Source organism: Acomys minous, assembly GCF_964271855.1.
Source record: "Acomys minous genome assembly, chromosome: 8".
Classification (NCBI taxonomy): domain Eukaryota; kingdom Metazoa; phylum Chordata; class Mammalia; order Rodentia; family Muridae; genus Acomys; species Acomys minous.
This window is the reverse complement of record NC_140489.1, coordinates 27,171,065-27,190,355: the sequence shown is the minus strand read 5'-3', so window position 1 is coordinate 27,190,355 and position 19,291 is coordinate 27,171,065. Positions and strand designations below refer to the sequence as shown.

Genomic DNA, 19,291 nt, shown 5'->3' with positions numbered 1-19,291 from the left:
AGAGAGAGAGAGAGAAACACAACTTGCTGAGTCCAATTTTGTTGTTTATGTGTATGTGGCTTCACAGCTAACCTCCTGCATTAGATAAGCAGTAAGGACACTCACCCACGGGAGAGGCTAGTTCTCCTTTTCCCAAAAGTCATTAGTTGTCTACAACTGCTATCTGTAAGTAGGACCCCAAAGATGTATGTATATCACAGCTTCTACATTTATGGCTTAAGGAATATCCTAGAAGACAGGGAAGAAATATTTAACAGCCAGGCTATCAAGAAATCTGCTATGAAACAGTCTCTCCTCAAAATGAATGCATAAACAAGACACACATAACAGCAAGCTCCATGGACATGCTAATGTATGGTGGGGGTGAGAGGAGTTTTGTGATGTCCCACTCCAAGATACATAGTTTTTAAAAGTATCAAATAATAAAGTAGAGAAGCCATTGGGGGGAGAGGAAGCACCCAAGGTGGACTTCTTGCATGAATACATACACTCATGCACACACACACACACACACACACACACGCATACATACACAACTAAAGGAGATTACTTTTGGTTACAAAGCACATAAGGGAACAATAGCCCAACAGTCCCAGATTATCTAACGCAAGAAAAACTAAATGACAGTTGACTGCAAAGGTTGGCTCAGCGGGCAGCAGCTCTGCCCCAGCCATCTATAACCTCCATTTCTCCTAGAATCCTAGATCACTGTGAGAACACAACCACAGGTATGAAAACCGTACAAGGAATAATCAGAAGTATTGTTAAATCTGAAACAACTGAGAGAACTCTTGTAGTCCCAGCACTTGGTCAGCTAGAGCGGAAGTTCGAGGCCAACCTGGGCTATGTAGTGGATCTAAGGCCACTCTGGACTGCAAAGACAAACCTTGTTTCTAAAGGGGCTAAGGAATGGCGAGGAGCAGGGAGTTGAAAAGTAGAACTATTTTTTTCCTGGAGATGAATACTGCCTCTTTGCAATATCTTCTCAAAGGCAACTGGGAGGGCAACAGTGTGTCAGGGGCTCCCTAAAAGGCGCAACGAGCGACAGACACTGGGTATGTGAGTATAAGCCTCTCTCAACTCTTGTGCCAGCCAAGCACTATGCAACCAGCCCTAACCTATGAGAAAATCACGTGAGGCTCCTTGAGAGCATTACTGAGCCACTGTAAACCATTTTTAAGTGATCATGGGCTTCAGGACTTCCCACACACCACCCCATTTATACAACAAAAAAGAAAGAGAAGAAACCAGAAGTACAAGAAAGGGGAAGAAAAGAACTACGGCCAATGAGCAGCAGGTAGTTGTTGGGTTTTTTTGCCTTTGATTTTTGGTTTGTTTGTTTTAGCTCTATTTCTGCTAAATCGCCCTATTTTAGCACTTTCATCAGCAGGATCAGAGGCCACACTAACACTCATGATGCAAATTTGACAAGTCTTACTGCTGTACTGGGGCTCCTTCTGGTATTTATTAACCATCTAGAAAGCTTTGGAAGAAGTATGCTGATATTTCTGTATCTTCACTATCTCCGTGATCTAAATCTTGAACCAGATCTAAAGGTATCTTTAGTGACATGCTGATAAGATAAAAGAGAAACTCAGAATGCGGAAACACTCAGTCCTTCCTTTGGGTTATATGAAGCTGGGAGCTGGGAGCAGCAATTTTCTACCTATCATTATAATTATGGAAACTCTTCAAATGTGGCAACTTAGTAGATGACAACTTCACTAATAAACAGATGCGGGGGGCGAGCTGATACATATCTATTTCCAAATGTGCCATCTATGTCTGATCTCATTTGCATAATTATAATTAGAATTAAGTTATTTCCTTTCATGAGGTCCTTTTCTTTGATTTTTAAAATATTCTGATAATTACCTCATCTGTGCTAGATAAAAGACGCACAGGAAATGGCAGGTGCCTATTTTGCTTCATCCTCAGTTACCACAGATTCTTGAACACCCCACAACTCCAATTGCTGGAGGCATCACAGAGCTACCTCAGGCAAACAGCTGCAGATATGGGACTCAGAAGCAGTCCAAAGATACACAGCCGGGTTGTTTTTACTCTGCCATCCACCACCTTCATGCCCAAAATAAATCACTGTTGTCTCAGAGAAGAAAACCCTCTCTGTGTGCAGGACCAAGTGTAACCTCAGGCTTACAAAGAGAAGAGGCTTTCACTGTGCAATAATGAGGGAAACTAATAAAAGTCCTCTTTTCGGAGTTCCAAGAGAAAACCCAAGCTCTAAGGAGGTGCTAAAAAGAAGTTAACTAGTTGTTAACTAATTTTATATTATTACTCACCTCCAAAATTAGCACTCAAAATAATACAACTTTCAATAAAAAAATGTCTTTAAGCGAGTCTAATAAATAAAAATTAAAACTGTCTTTCAAATGTAGATTAAAGGTAGGAAGTCACCTCTACTTGCAGGGTCAAACTTGCTTTCTCCTGGTCTTTCCGTTCCATGCACCGCTTCACTTCCTCTAACTCGGAAGCCATGGTGTTGTAGTTCAGCTGCACTCGCAGATCCGCCATCTGCTTCTCCAGACTCTGTTTCTCCCGCTCTACTCCTTAAGAGGCAAAGGTAAAGCCCGGTGGTTACTTTTTGGTCACAGGAAACGCACTTCCCAACAATTACTACTAAACCTGTGTCTTTATGTCCTAGCTAACATAACAAACAGGCCTTGCGGATCTCGCCAGTCCGTCACCTCCAGCCTCACGGTTCTCACACACTCTCAGCACCACACAGTACCACTCCTCCACCTTCAGCTAAACCAGATTCAGTACCAAGTCTGATACAGTCTTCAAAACTACACAGACAGCCACACCATCCTATTTTATGTCATAGTAATATTTTCAGTGTTTTCTAATTTCTATTACAACTTATTTCAGGACACTCCTATATCTTTCATACATTACATTTCTTGCATGTCTACAGTACTTGGAAACTTTTAAACAAAAACACTGAATTTAACCAGGCTGCTATATACTGATGCTAAAATACTTACACAGTGAAATGCTATCCTTACATAGAAACAACAGTCTTCTTCTCAGTTTCTGTAAGACTGACTACTCTCCCTATTCACTAATTCTCCCTAGTTCTGAAGGCTATACCTAAATTTGTAACACTGAATAATATACATTTATTATTTAATTCAACAGAAAATACTTGGTCAATGAGGCATAGAACAATTTTTCACGTTCTTTACATATGAATATGGGTAGCATAAAAATCCACTGTCAAAAGAGTTTGCAGTACAAGAATGGAAAAACACACAAAATGCTTTCTTTACTCTAAAGAATTAGCAATTAAGAATATATGCTACCAGTTTAACACTACCATTTTTTTAATAATTTTCTTTCTAGAAGAGGTGTTAAGTAAATATGATCAAATCAGATTTGTAAGCAATTTACAAAATACATTCCAACTTGAGAAACAGTAAAAGGCTCAAACCTGCACAATGAAAGAGAAGACATAGAGGCTCTTCAATAGCATAAGAGCAGCTTACAAATGACAATAGAAAGGACACAGTGAGAATGGGGAGGTAAGCTATACTTACACAACAGATACAACTTTCACTAAGATAAGAGACATAGCATTGGAGTGTTATCCTGAATAACAGGAACAGTGAAAAGTGCAGGCTACAAAGCAGGATTTAACATTCAGGTAGCATCATCACCAATAACGAACAAACACAAGGTCAGAAAGAGACAGAGGAGGCAGGGAGCTCATGTATGGTCTGCAGGGACTGGAACCATCAAATTTATCCCAAAGATCAAGGGGGAGAAAGATTTTCTCTTCCATGTTAGATAACAAGTACTTGAATGAGCCAGGTGGTCACACACATAACAGTATTCCAGTTCTTCATGGGCTAAGGTAGGAGGATGACACGTTCAAGGCTAGTCTGGCCGACATAGACTTTTTTCATGAATTTTCATGAATATGTTATAAATAAATGTATGTAGAAGTACACATATATGTAAATATATACAGCCTCAGTTATATGACTATGTGATACTTCTCATGATACATTTAACAACAGTGTGGCTAACTACTTCTAAATATTGTATAATTATAGCCACAAATATATATAGTTATACACTTCATGAAATATGTATATATTTGGAATGCATACATATAGAATAATTTGTAACTTTTTTAAACATAAAATACCAATGTGGATAAATATACATATATACATACACATGTAGCTATATAATAAAATGTTTTACAAAATTAGAATATTTAAAGCATTAACAATAAAATAGCCGGGCGTGGTGGCGCACGCCTTTAATCCCAGCACTCGGGAGGCAGAGGCAGGCGGATCGCTGTGAGTTTGAGGCCAGCCTGGTCTACAAAGTGAGTCCAGGACAGCCAAGGCTACACAGAGAGACCCTGTCTCGAAAAACCAAAAAAAAAAAAAAAACAATAAAATAGAAGAAAGTTTATGTTCTCCTCACACACCCAGCGGATTGTTCTCTGCATCCTGTCTGGAGGATGCTCACATCATTATGGAACAGTTAATTAGAAGCTTAAGTTTGTCGAAAACTCATGTTGAAGCCTGCTACGCAACAGTGTTTAACATGTAGGACTATTAAGAAGTGACTAGCTCAGCTGGGCACTGTGGTGCATGCCAGTAATACTCAGGGAGGTAGAGGCAGACGGATCTCTGGGAGTTCAAGGCCAGCCTGGTCTACAAAACGAGTCAAGGACAACCAAGGCTACACAGAGAAACCCTGTCTCATAAAAAATCAACAACAACAACAAAAATGACTACCTCCTAAGAGTTCCACTCTTGTTTATGGTCAGTGTCCTGCCTTGGGAGAGCATTAGTTACTGTGGGGACGGCTCTGTCATAACTGCTTTTGCTGGTTGCCTCTCCCCACTGTACACTCTCGGGTTGACGCTTACATTGGGTCTCAGCCATCCTCCCTCCCTTTTCTCTCCCTTTCTGCCGCAGTCCCTACTGGGCATCCCCACTCTCTGCAGTCTGCTCTCAGCATGTAATGTCATGCCCTGTGTTCTAATGCAGCAGAGCTGCCACCACATGCAGCCCCAGCATCTGAACTTCCTAGCTGGCAAAGCTGTGAGAACTACATTTTCTTTAATAGCTGAAGTGAAAGGACCTTTCTCCCTAGAACAGTTAGTTCCATGAGTAAGAGAGATAATGTACTATGGGCCAGGAGACTGTGAACTGTAAAAATCCATTTCTTCTGGTGGTATGGCTCAGCTATTATAGTAAAGACCAGTACTTGTGGGCTGGCTCAACCCTAGCACGCATTTTTAATCCAAGAGCTTTCTATAAACAGGATTAAACAAATTTAACCCTAAATCAAGAGGCAGAGCACTCAACCAGACTGACAGGAAGTGAACATGTGAAAAAACAATAGAGAGTGAGAGGAAGTCCAGAGGACAGATAGAGAGACACACGGGAAATAGAAAGGAGGAACATTGAGTTGAGCAGCATGAAGAAAGAGAAAGGGCTTTTTCCTTCTAGGATGTAAGCTGAGTAGGAAGAGCTTTTTCCTTCTGGGAGATGTGAGCTGAGTAGGAAGGGACTTTTTCCTTCAGCTGAGTAGGAAGGTCAACTGTGTGCTTTCTCTGCCTCTCTGAGCTAGCATCTGGCTCCTAAGTCTTTCTTGGTAAAAATCTAACTATTGGGATTTTGTTTGTTTTGTTTGTTTGTTTGAAAAACAATAATGTACAGGGAGTACCTTTTATATGGTAAGAATCCAACATACTGTAGTGAGAGGTTTTGGCAAAGATAACAAAATGAACAACTCTTGTCTTAGAAGGGTGCGGGGAGCAGCAATATAAAAGAAAGATTGTAGTGGAGCCAGAGCAGAGAAAAGCAAGTTAAAACAGAAGGACGGGTGAGCTGACACATGCCAAAGCTGGGGTGGGGAAGTAAGAAAAAAGAGGTGATGGATTTGAGAGCTATCAGAAGCCATGTAGTGACACGTGCCTGTAATCCCCAAAAGGAAGGCTAGCCAGACCTAGAAAGCATGACCTTCTCCCACAATATGAAAGAAAAACAAAGAGATGAGGACAGAGACATGACAGACAGTAGGTAGGGACTGATTAAGGAGCAGAGAAAAGAAATAATTCAGGTGTTACTTTGTGTTTTATGCTGAAGTATTTGGAATGGGGAATGAAACAATCTATCAAGAAGGAGAAAAAGTCTGTTTTTGCTTTTTATTTAGAAAATAGTTCATTTCAACAAGAACTTATTTATACAATACAGTGTCATGTACAAATGAAGAAAATTTTAATGTTTGCTGTCAATTTCTGCATAAAGCCAACTCGGCAATGTAAATTGGGATAGATACGTCCTTCCAGGGTTGACAACACAGTTTCTAAAAATATTTGTTACATGAACACATGAAGATGGGTAATAGCAATATGCTATGTGTCAAATACCAGCAAGAGCTTTCCAGCTTTTCAGCCATTGATAAAATATTATTGAGAATTCCAGAAAAAAAAAAAAGGAAGGAAAGAAGGAAGGAAGGAAAAGGAAGGAAGGGAAAAAGCAAAAGGCCAGGAAATAGCAAACTTCTCTTGCTCTAGTGGTTCCCTGACACTATTTTGCTTTTCAATCTTCATCTAGAGCTAGAGAATTCTAGAGTAAAATAAAACCAGCTCTAGATAAGGCACAGTCAACACCTTGTCACGAGACACACTTCACATTCACAGAGCTATGGAGAGTGCTGTCATTAGCGGAGGAGACAATTCTAAAGGCATCAGAAAACCGTGCTTTGCAGAGAGGACGGGTCCAGTTGTAAACCTGCTGACAGCACATTCTATGGATGCACACATTGAAAGAACAATCAAGCAACTCCACCTGCTGGGCTGAAGTCACGAGACTGGGTAGGAACAGACTGGGGTGGTTCTTAGCAGGTGACATCGGAAGCCTTGGATTAAGTAGCTCCTCTGGACAAATACTAAGTAAGAGAAGCCATTAAGAGGATACTAGGCAAAATCAACCTCTGAAGACTGAGCATGAGCAGAGGTACAGCTACGGCAGAAGAACAAGGAAGATTTGAGGGCCTGAATATCAGTGGAAGAGGTTTAAGAACTAGAAATGGAGCAGGGCATGGTGATGCCCACCTGTAATCTCAGAGCTCAGTGAGGCAGAGGCAGGCAGATCTCTATGAGGCCAGCTTGGTCTACAAAGTGAGTCTAGGACAGCAAGACTACACGCACACGCGCGCGCGCGCACACACACACACACACACACACACACACACACACACACACACACACATGCCCTGTCTTAGGGTGGCGGGGAGGGGAAAGGGTCAGACAGATGAGGTAAGTAATGAAGATGCCTCTGAATTTGACTACGAGCAGTACAGAACCTGCATATCTATAACTTACAAGACAAAGACACACACATAAGGAAGAGAAGAGAGAAACTGAAAACTTCATCATAACCGCTGGCTGTTCTTTCACAGACAACGCCCATGAGACAAGCAGGGCTGACAATGGAAATGGTTTCAGGAGCCAAGCAAAAGAGATATTCAAATTAGATTTAAAAATATGGCCATTTTGTTCAGAAAGCTTATAGATGACTAAGAAATGTGAAAAAAGGCACACGGGAGGAGCATGGATGTTCTCAGACCAGAGCAGCAGAGGCAGCAGCTAAGGTTTGTAGCTGGAAACCCTCCGGCAGAAGCGATTGGCGTGGTGACTGGCGAGAATTGCTGTGGGAGAGGCGCCCCTTGTAAGATTTGGGCCCAACGACCCTAGCTGAACTCAGTGCGCAGTTTGGGTCCAGAGTCCCCAGCTGAACTCAGTGTGTGGTTTGGGGGACCAGAGTCCCTAAATGCAAGCTAGTACAGCCACTTTAGAAATCTATCTGGCGCTATCTTGGAAAACTGGGAATAAGGCTTCCTCAAGACCCAGCTATTCCACTCCTTGGAATATACCCAGAAGATGCTCCAGCACACAACAAGAAAATTTGCTCAACCATGTTCATAGCAGCCTTATTCGTAATAGCCAGATCATGGAAACAGCCTAAGTGTCCCTCAGTAAAAGAATGGATAAAGAAACTGTGGTACATTTACACTATGGAATACTACTCAGCTATTAAAAACAAGGAATTCCCGAAATTTGTGGACAGATAGATGGAACTAGACAGGATCATAATGAGTGAGTTCACCCAGAAGCAGAAAGACTCAAATGGTATATACTCACTTATATCTGGACACTAGCCCAAGAGGCAGGTCCCATGAAAGTCTTCACTTACCAGGAAAGTGGGACAGAGGGGAGGACATCCTATTGGGACTTTAGGTGAGAGAAGCATGGGAGAATGGGGAAATAGAAGGATCCAGAGGGTCTTAGAAACCTACAAGAACATTATGACAGGTGGATCTGGGCCCAGGGATCCTGCTCAAACTATGGCACTAACCAAAGACAATACATGCAATAAACTTCAAACCCCTACCCAGAAGAAACTACCAAGAGGCTACCAAGAAGAGACCTGATACCCTATGAGCATATACAGGGGGAGGAAGTCCCCCTCAGCCACAGTCATAGGGGAGGGGAGTAGGGGGAAAATGGGAGGGAGGGAGGGAGGAATGGGAGGATTCAAGGGATGGGATAACAATTGAGATGTAATATGAATAAATTAATAAGATATATTTTTAAAAAAAGAAACAACAACAACAACAAAAAAAAAAAGAAATGTGAAAAGATGAATTAAGCATGACATGAGGAGTGCACCTCTAGGGATGGGAAGCCACATCAGCATCCAGCATTATACCTCTTCTAAACCTCCAGTCATCAACCTGGTCATCCTGGTGGCTTGACTGCTTCCTGGACATGTAAGACACCTGGTGCTGCAAGCCCTTCCGGTCACCTTCTGCTTTGGTAAGTTGTGTACGTAGGTCTTCCACCTACAAGCAATTTGAGTCAAAAATCAAACTGTTAGCAATTTTCAAATAAACTTAGAGACTGTCTAGGGAAACATCCACTTCTAATGGGTCATTGTAGTACAAGCTAGAGCCAGCTTAATGTCCTCGCTGTCCCACACATAGTGGAACAGGGTTCCATCCCACCATGTTTTCATTATTCTATAACTTTCACAAGAAATGTCTTTTCCTTCCCTGTGTGACAAACAACTTCAACACCTCTTAGTATTTCCTTTCTAGTTCTGGGAATTTAACCCAGAACCATTTGTTTTTCCCTTAAGACTTGTATCTATGTACACCTGCACAAAGAGGATATCAGATCCCAAAATAAATGGTTATAAGCCACCATGGGGCTTCTGGGAATTGAACTCAGGACCTTTGGAAGTACAGAGAGCACTCTTAACAGCTGAGCCATCTCTCCAGCCCTAACCCGGAATCTTTTTTAGGCAGGAGTGTGACCAGGGAGCATCATCCTAACTGTGGCGTTTTAAATAAGAATGGCCCCACAGCTCATATATTTGAATGCTAAGGGAGTAGCATTAGGACAAGTGGTCTTGTTGGGATAGGTATGGCCTTTTAGAAGAAATGTGCCACTGGGGGTAAGCTTTGGGGTTTAAAATTCTCAAGCCAGGCCAAGTGTCTCTCTTCCAGTTGCCCTTTGATCTCTAGTTAGAACTCTCTAGGCTACTTCTCCAGCACCATGTCTGCCCGCCATGATGACAATGAAATAAACCTCTGAGGGGAAAAAATGAGCAAACCCCAATTAAATGTCTTTCTTTATAGGACCTGTTGTGCTCTTGGTGTCTCTACCCAGCAATAACAGAACACTAACTAAGACAATAATCTAACTACATTTTAATTTTTTTGAATTTTTTTCAGATAGGCTTTTCTTATGTATTCAAGGTTAGCTTCTTGCAGCAATCCTCCTGCCTCAGCCTCCTGAGTTCTGAAATTACAGGCATGTGCTGTCATGTCTGGCTCAGACCACTCCACTCCTGCTATTCACCTCTAAACTATTTCTCCATCCTCACTTATTTTCTTTCATGGAACATGCTCTGCTGGTGACTAACATCAAATGAAGGGATCATAACTTAGCACATTATGATACCAAAATAGTCCTCAGAAAAGCAGGAGACCATTGACCTGTAAACTGCTGAAGCCGTGGGCTGCCTTATTCATCTTGATATGTATACAGAGAAACTGGCAACTTTTCTACCATATAACAAATACATCCCTAACAACCATAGTTAAGATGGCAATGGAAAAACAATTTCACTAACGTCACAGTGACCTGCATCAAAAACTGAAATTAAAGATTACAAATCGAAACTTAAAAATATAAGATATCTGGGGCTGGAGAGATGGCTTGGTGGTTAAGAGCACTGGCTGTTCTTCCGAAAGGACCCTGGTTCAATTCCCAGCACCCACATAGCAGCTCACAACTGTAACTCCAGTTCCAGGGTATGTGAAGCTCTCAAACAGACATATACACAGGGAGAACACCAATGCATGGAATTCAATACTAACATCCAGAAAAACAAATTCTGAATTCTGCCACATTAGTTCCTCATGACCACTGCCCACAGAACAAAGTCAATGAGTGTTTTAAAGGCTCTGCAAAGAAGGTGCCATGGTGCATTTTCAGTACCACTGTGAGGATGCAGAGCACACAGACACCCTGGCCTGCAGAGCTTATCATGTAGTTGGGATATGAAACCTCAATGCCAAACAGGAGGCATGTTCTGACTTAGTAAACACAAGAAAGAGGCACTTAGAAACACATCCTGCCTTATCCAGTGCATGTAAAATGACCATTTAAAGTTATGTAACTTTAGATATCAGAAGCCCCCAACTGCTATTAGGGTGGCTGGACTACAAAACATTATACCTAAAGAGCAAGCCTCAGCTCTGGATAAAAGGACCCAGGCAGCATCTTGAAAACAAGAGCAAAGGCAGTGATGTGTTCAAAGTAACTTAAACATGCAAAGGTCTGTACAATATATTTTCTTTCCTCCCTATTCTCCAGTGCCTCCTTGAATATAATTAAGCTCCTGGGAAGTCTTATCTTACACATCCAGTGTACTTGTGCACTGTTCTGCTGAGAGAGATAAGTAGTGAGTCAGAACAGCAGTCAGCAAAATACATTGTCACAGCGGAAACTGGGTCTGGCTTTTCTGCCAGCTCTCTGAATCTTCCCATATGCATTCCGCACTAACATACATGCCCTAGGGGACAAGTTCTAGATCTAGCTTTTTTTTCTCTCTCTCACAAAGACATGTGAGAGAGGAGACTCAATCCAGATTTAGTAAAACAGCAGACTGTCTTAGTTCAATAGACTCACCTGATGCAAAAGTGTCTCCCTGCTGCCTTCAGACTGATTCAGCAGCCTGCGCGAGAGCTCCAATTCCTGTTCCAGCTGGAGTTTCAACAAGATAAAAGCATGTCAAGTGAGGTATAAAATAACTGGGCCCAATGACGAAACGTGTCCAATGGGCCACAATTTAAAAGGAAAACAGCAAAATCATTTCCAGGAGATGGGTCGGATGGCTACTTCACCATAAACACACATTTAACTTCCATTAATATTACATTAGTTACTTTACATAAAGGTAGTTACACAGAGCCCTCCAAAGGTCTGAGAGCTAATTGGTTTCACCTCACCTCTGATCCCAGCCTCCTACCCCAACCCTGGGTCTCTAAAATGCTCATTTTTACTAGTTTCTTGAGATCCTCATCCAGTTCTTAATGATGTTAATAAAACTCTAAAACAGTATTTTCTTGGACAAGTACACTCAGCTTTACTAAACTGGAACAGAATCAACAGAAATTTAATAATTTAAAGAGACCTAATAATTCAGTTATCTAGCATGACTTTTTATATTCATTCCTAATACACAAAATGTGAATTTTTTTAAACTTCTCAATTCAAAAAAGATATTTAAATTGTCATTAATAATATTGATGTTAACAAATAAAGAAAGAATATTGATGCTAGGTAAATTCCGGTGGAAAATACCTATAGATTTCAAGGTGAAGAATGCAATAAAATGGAAAACACATTATTCTGATGTTCTTTTTTTTTTTTAATGTAGAGTTTATATATGCTATACTTGTTTATATTTTAAAACATAAGGTAATATTAAAACTTTATATTGAGATGAATTTAAATGCTTTATATGTATAAGTTATTGTAAATAATCATCTCAGTAAACAAATCATCACCTTACAACAGCTGTATGGACAGCAGATGTGCATGGCAAGGAGCCTGAGGGAGGCTTGGGCTCAGGCAGTAGGCATTTATAGACTACCAAAATGGCTGAAAGTATTCACATGCACACAAATACACAGACAGCTGCACACAAAGTGAGACCTGTAGAACCACTGTCCATTCATGGTTTGATATTCATTGGCAACTACATACAAAGTATAACCACTTGCCACTTTGGTTTTAGAGACGAGGCCTCTCACTAACCCCAGAGCTCTCCGTTCAGCTAGATTGGCTGGCCAGCATGATTGTAAGATCCTCCCACCTCTACATCTCCAGCACTGGGATTACTGGGGTGCACCATCATTCTAGACTTGGGCCCTACAGGTATGAGTTTGGGCCCTTCTGTTTGTGTGGCAAGCACTTTACTGACCCACCTTCCCAGTCACCAAAATATTTTTTATCCATTTATATAATAATTCTTTAAAGATATATGCTCAACCATGTTCACAGTGGCCTTACTCATAATAGCCAGAACCTTGAAACAACCTAAATGTCCCTCAGTTGAAGAATGGATAAAGAAACTGTGATACATTTACACTATGGAATAGTAGTCAGCTATTAAAAACAAGGAAATCATGAAATTTGTGGGCAAATTGATGGAACTAGAAATGATCATCCCGAGTGAGTTAACCCAGAAGCAGAAAGATTCAGATGATATATACTCACTTATAAGTGGGCACTAACCCAAGAGGCATGTCCTATGAAAGTGTTCACTTACCAGGAGACTGGGATAGATATTGGGACGCTAGGTGAGAGAAGTATAGGAGAATGGGGAAATAGAAGGACCCAGAGGGTCCTAGAAACCTACAAGAATAACATCAGGACAGGCGGATCTAGGCCCAGGGGTTCTGCTCAAACTATTGCACCAACCAAGGACAATACAAGCAGTTTACATCGAACCCCTACTCAGATTTGGCCAACGGACAGGACATTCCCCACAGTAGAGTGGCGAGCGGGGACTGACTCTGACACGAACTCTGGTGCCCCATATTTGACCACTTCCCCTTGGTGGGGAAGCCTGGTGGCACTCAGAAAGTTTAAGCAAGCTACCAAGATAAGGCAGTGTCTGCCTGCATGCCACCATGCTTCCTGTCATGATGATAGTGGGCTAAACCTCTAAAACTATGAACAAGTCCCTAGCAAAATGCTTCCTTGTACAGGAGCTGCCTTGGTCATTGTGTCTCTTCACAGCAATAGAACAGTGACTGAGACAGAGCACACTTTCCAACCTGGGCTGCTAACTATGCCTATTATAAAGAAAATGAGTACATACAGAATGTCTAGCCTTTACACAGTAGATCTTTCCTAACTAGCCTGCAACAGTCAAGTTTTTTCAGTGCTTTCAGCAAGTAAACAGAGAGCGTATTCACCTCTCAGAAAGGCGAAAGTCCAAGATAATGTGGGAACAAATGACCTGAGTGTGATTTCAAGAGTGAAGGTAGCATCACCAGCCACCTCACTTCACAACAGGAAGTCACCTCTGTGTTCCTTTTTCACGGTGTTCAACAAGTATCAGTGGCCCCCAACTCCCATGCTGATCAAAGGATAACTTTCGAGGGCTTACTTGGCTCTTCTCAGTTTCAGTTTGTCGCAGCTTGTTCTTCATCATGTCCTCATTTTCATCTGCTTTAGTTTCTTGTTTCTTCAGTGCCTACAATGAAAGCAAATGAGAGCAGTGTACTATCCTAGACTATGCACAAAGCTCAAAGCTACCCCTAGGATGCACTGCGGAAGGGGCCCAGGAAAATATTGAATTGCACAAAATCAGCAACGAAAGTCCAGCCTATTCCTTCATAGAAGCCCTAGCAACACTTCAGTGAAAATCAAATACAAACAAGTTCCTGGTCTTTCAAACCATTTTCACTTAGTTTCATCTTCTTCATCTTTGGGAAACTTATTACACAGAGAAGCTAGACTGCTAACAATTTGGAAACAAAGTTTACTGTACATCAAAGTAATCACATTGAAGGTTGTTTTATTGTTCTGCTTCTGTGAACAGACACCATGACGAAGGCAACTGTTTTAAAAAGGAAGCGTTTAGGGGGCTGGAGAGATGGCTCAGGGGTTAAGAGCACTGACTGCTCTTCCAGAGGTCCTGAGTTCAATTCCCAGCAACCACATGGTGGCTCACAACCATCTATAATGAGATCTTATCATACTGTATACATAATACATAAAATCTTTTTTAAAAAAAGGAAGCATTGAACTGGGAGTTGCTTTCAGTCTCAAAAGGCTTAGTTATTATAATGGCAGGGAGCATGGTGGTACACGTGGGGCTGGAGATGTGGCTGAGAGATACATCCTGATATACATCCTACAAAGAGAAAGAGAGGCCTGGGCCTGTCTTGGGCTTTTGAAATCTCAAAGTTCACCCCCAGTGACATACTTCCTCCAACAAGGCCACACCTCCTAAACCTTCCAATCCTTTCTAACACTCCCACTCCCTTGTGACCAACTGTTAAAATATAAGAGCTTGTGGGGTCATTCTTATTCAAACCACCATGAAGGGTTACATGATTTGCTGGATTTGGACACAAAGCCATAAACTAGTCACTAGTTTTTCAGGTTCTAAAAACACACAGCCCACGACAAAAAAATATGCCCATTGCATCACCATTATGAGGATGACATTGACACAAAACATGACAAGCCATTAAGGACCCTACTCTATCTGGAGAAATAAATAGATTCTTATCTAGTTTCCCCTTCTTTAGTGATAAAAGGAGCTTAAAGGAAACCCTTTCAACCGCTAACCACAAAAATGTTTCCTTGTGTTTGTTTCTATATCAAAAAAAAAAAAAAGAAAATTAAACAAGAGGAAAGAACTGAAAACAGACTTTTGTAATATCTAAATGGCATCTGTTCAAATAAAAATGGATCTGACCACTTAGCACTTACATTTAGCAAGGCATATGTAAACGCCATACAAACTCAGGAAAAGCAAACGACCTAGAGTCTTTGCCAACGAAGCAGCAGGAAATAAGTAAGCATGATTAAAATAAACTTTGATGCAAATATGCTATCATAATCCATTTCATTAACCTACATGTTCAGACACATCTTAGATCTAATTCCTGTGTGTCAAGCACTGTTCTGTAAGCTAATAATGTGCACAGGTATAAAATACATATGGCCCCACAACCCAAGAAATGAACTCCCTTCACCACAGCTTTTCCTCTCACTAAGTAGCAAAATGGCATCTAGGTAAAAAAGGCAGAGGATTTTTGTCAAAATGAGAAGTCGTTTGTATAATAATAAACAGTTTGAGGGCAATCAATGTGTCTAGGAAATCTTCTTACATCTATTCAATAGATTACATATATTTAAAGGTCATACTAATCATCATGATAATCCTACATGCTAATAAGATTATTTTATCATCAGATTATTGAGACACAAAGAACTAAATAACTTTGTCTAGTTAGTGACAGAGACACTGAGACTCAGACAGCCTGACACTTAACCACTGCATGGCTCTGCCTTCTCCATCTTGTCAGTATCTCTCTGACAGGGTTGTGGTGCAAACCAGCTGATATTCATGAAACATATAAATCAATGCTTGGCATATAACAAATGCAGTAACATTCAAAATTACTATTTTTGAATTATTGAGAACACAAAGTATTAAGATCATAATACCTTTCAAGTAGTTAGCAAATTATTTTAATATATGATATTTGTTTTTATTGTAGGGCAAATGAAATTTGCAACAAAATTTAATTCCATATATATAAAGTATATTCAGTTTTGGCTGATAGATGTTTATATATTTTTCATGAACACAATCTTAAAAACCTGAAAATTATTATTGGCATCGTTACTTTACATGATTCCTTGGTCTCCTTTTCAATCTCTCTCTCCTCCCTCTCTCTCTTTCTGTTTGCATGTGTGTGTGTCTGGGCATAAGTGTGTCTGTGCATATGTGTCTGTGTGTGTGCATGTGTGTGTGTGCATATGTGTATGTGTGTGTAGGTCAGTGTGTGACAGAGAAACTTAAAAATATGAAAAGTGATATATAAAATTGTTGCAAAATTTTAAATACGTTTTTATTTAAAGGTAAAACAATAATTCCATATCTCTATCCCATGTGTTTTGATTATAGCCCTCCTTTTGAAAACATCTCTCCCAAACTCCACCCATATTCCTTTTCAACATTGCTCCTATAAAATCTTAAGTCATCTTATCCCACAACACCTTCATTCCAGTGTGGGATAATCCTTTATCTTTTGTTAAACTTCTTTGTGGGATTAAAAAACCTGACTGGACATTTGCACAAAGAGGATGATTAGGAAATGACTTCTTCAGGCAACTGACAACTTCCATCCAACTATAAACAGCCTCCACTTCTAGATGAGAAACCTCTCCAAGTGAGCCTGCGCAGGGCTGGTCCAGGCCAGGCAAGGTCATCTGAAGCCACAACGTGAAAAGGACAAAGAGAATAAACAACTCCAAACAAACAAGACCATCCCAGACACAGGAACCATTCCTTTCCAAAGCTGACTTCAAAGTCAAACTGAGAAGACATCCTCACTCTGAGGAGCAGTGTAGGACGAAGGGACCTTCCGGTGCTGCCGGGCCCCTCCTGGCCTCGGCTTGCAGATAGAAGCAGAGTCATCAGCTGCTGAGCGTTACAAACTTGACCTAACCTCATGCTTCAACTCTGAGTTTAATTTACGTAAAAACAAACTCCCAAAATTCCCCAGTGAAGAAACTTTCCACTTTACCATCTGGAATTTATCCATTTCTTCCGTTTCCATGATTTCCAAAAATTAAATTTGAAAAATTATAACATTTAAGACTAGAAAAACAAGAAAGATATGCTAACATTTCCCAAGTGTTTGCTTACTTTAGCATTTGATCAAGCACACACACACACACACACACACACACACACACACACACACACACACACACACAGAGAGCTTATTTAGATGCATTTAAAGACGTTTAAAATAATCATTCAAGATTTTACTTATTTCAAAACAATTTTTATTTACCAAGAGGCCACATTTCCAAAGAGGAACAGAAAAGCTATCCTTTTGTTAGAGCAAAGTCTTCAGAAGATGAAGACCTTGTCTGCCAGTCACACTGCATTTTTTAAGACAATTAGCAAATATTAGATGGTAAAGCATGCTATTGGCTGTATAAATAAATAATCCTTTATAATCTCTGTCATTACTTTTCAGTTGGCCAGCTAGGTCATTTACATACCAGCAGCCTTTGCAAATTTCTCCCACCTTTATTTTATCTTTAATTATGAATTTGTTTATGTCTACGATGAGTATCTGCAGGCACCAACAGGGACCAGGGAGGAGGACATCAGATCTTATGGGGCATAAGAGGCGTGTGGACACTTGTGCCCACAGATATGGAAACCAGGAATGGTAAACACATAGGACTGTCTCTTCAAAGAGAGAGAGAGAGAGAGAGCTGTATAACCTGTTTTCTGCCTAGAAAGCTGGGATTGAGCTGGTTAATAGCCTGGTGACCTCTGTATGGCTAGACCACACTGGCTCCCCCACTCTTATCTTGAGCCTGTTTGCCTTGATCAAGCTATAGTACTACAAGCCACCCAGACCTGATCATATGCATTGTTTACCAGGGCCTGCTTCCTTAGTTAATCTACAGAACCCATCTTTATGAAGGATGCCACTTGTATTTGACAAGAGTATCAATGTAATCATGTCTTATGATTTGTTATGCAAACAGAATTTAATTATCTCCAGGAAACTCTTTTCCAAATTGTGTGTGCTTAAAAATTCCTAAAATAAACCATCCAGTGTCAGACTCTCAAGGTTTGAACCAACACCAGCCTCTGTCATGCTGAACCAGACTTCCCTCTTGCCTCTCACGAATTGGCATTCTGCTGGTCATGATGTTTGCACAGACCCCACACACACACTAGGGCTGGAGTTACAGGCGAATGTGTGCAATGTGACACGAGTGCTAGGAACCCAACACCTGTGTTAATCACTGATCCATCTCTCCAGCCCTTCCTCTCACCTTTTGTCATTACTATATTCTCTCAAGCATCGAGTTATACGTCTTGAGAAACTTTTAACATTGTAGTGACACTGAAAACTAAGCAATTATTTTTGTGTTTATCTCAAAAAGGTGATAACCTTTTCCACTTGTAAGAAATAATTTTTATCTTTCATTTAGTTAAAGGAAAGAACTAATTAATTGGTTTTAGTTTTCTGTTTTGTTTTGTTTTTTATGTGGGGGTGTAGGGGAGGGTCCCACTATGTAGCCTAGGTTGTCCTGGAACTCTCAATGTCAGTGTCAACCAGTCTAATCTTGAACTCAGACATTTTTCAGCCTCTGCCTCCAGAGTGCTAGAACTAAAAGTGTCCACAGGTGTGCTAGACCTTTAATTGGTTTAAAATATTTTCCTTTAAAACAGTGCTAACTTTACAGAAGCATCACTAAGATAACTCAGAGATTTTTGCCTATTGTTCAAAAAAAAAGTTTCCCTAAACTAACATGTAACATACTGTTACATTTACCAAAATTAGATAATAATATCATATTCTAGAATCATCACCTTCTAATTCCACTAAATATCCATTTTGTTCCGACAACTGATCCACAATGAAGTGCATTCAGCTGACTTCTTTCCACAGTCTCATGTAGCCAGTTTGTTTATGGTTTCCCCTTGCCATTTAAGATCTCAGCATTTCTGCAGTTTACTGCTCAGGTATGAATTTGTCAGTGGCTGAGGAAAGGAATGAATAGTACAGTTAAAGATCCTTCTCCTTACACCACATTGTAGGGTCAACACGACTCATGGGAAGGTTGCCTTCAGATGATAGAGCTAAGGGGAGGTGATGTCCATCTAGTTTTGTTGCAATAATTTAGTTCCCTCTCAATTCTACATTGTATTTGTTAAAAGACAGTCGCCAGTCACACCCACTTCAAAGGGAAAATTAATCTTTACCCCCAAGAAGAACATATCAAACAATGTGGCTAAATGAGTAAAAAGCATCATTATAGGTATAGTGGGGGATATATTGAGGCTACACAAATCTAAAAGTTCAAAGAATTTTAGCCCACGTCCAAATCCATAGTTCATTATAGCATTTACTTAAGTCTTTTGGTTCGTTTTGTTTT

At 40.5% G+C, this 19,291-nt stretch overlaps 1 protein-coding gene across 4 annotated transcripts in view; it reads right to left on the bottom strand.

Annotated features, from left to right (window-relative positions):
- Window positions 1-19,291, bottom strand: part of CEP128 (centrosomal protein 128) — a 361,366-nt gene that overhangs the window by 262,525 nt on the left and 79,550 nt on the right. For all 4 annotated transcript variants that reach the window (XR_014780873.1, XM_084791446.1, XM_084791448.1 and 1 more), the window contains exons 11-14: window positions 13,746-13,832; window positions 11,255-11,329; window positions 8,766-8,898; window positions 2,419-2,570 (exon numbers count right to left, since the gene is read on the bottom strand). Coding sequence is in view for 3 of the 4 variants with exons in the window: in XM_084791446.1 (XP_084647572.1) it covers window positions 2,419-2,570; window positions 8,766-8,898; window positions 11,255-11,329; window positions 13,746-13,832 (447 nt within the window). In the remaining variant the exon portion in view is untranslated. The remainder of the gene's footprint in view (window positions 1-2,418; window positions 2,571-8,765; window positions 8,899-11,254; window positions 11,330-13,745; window positions 13,833-19,291) is intronic.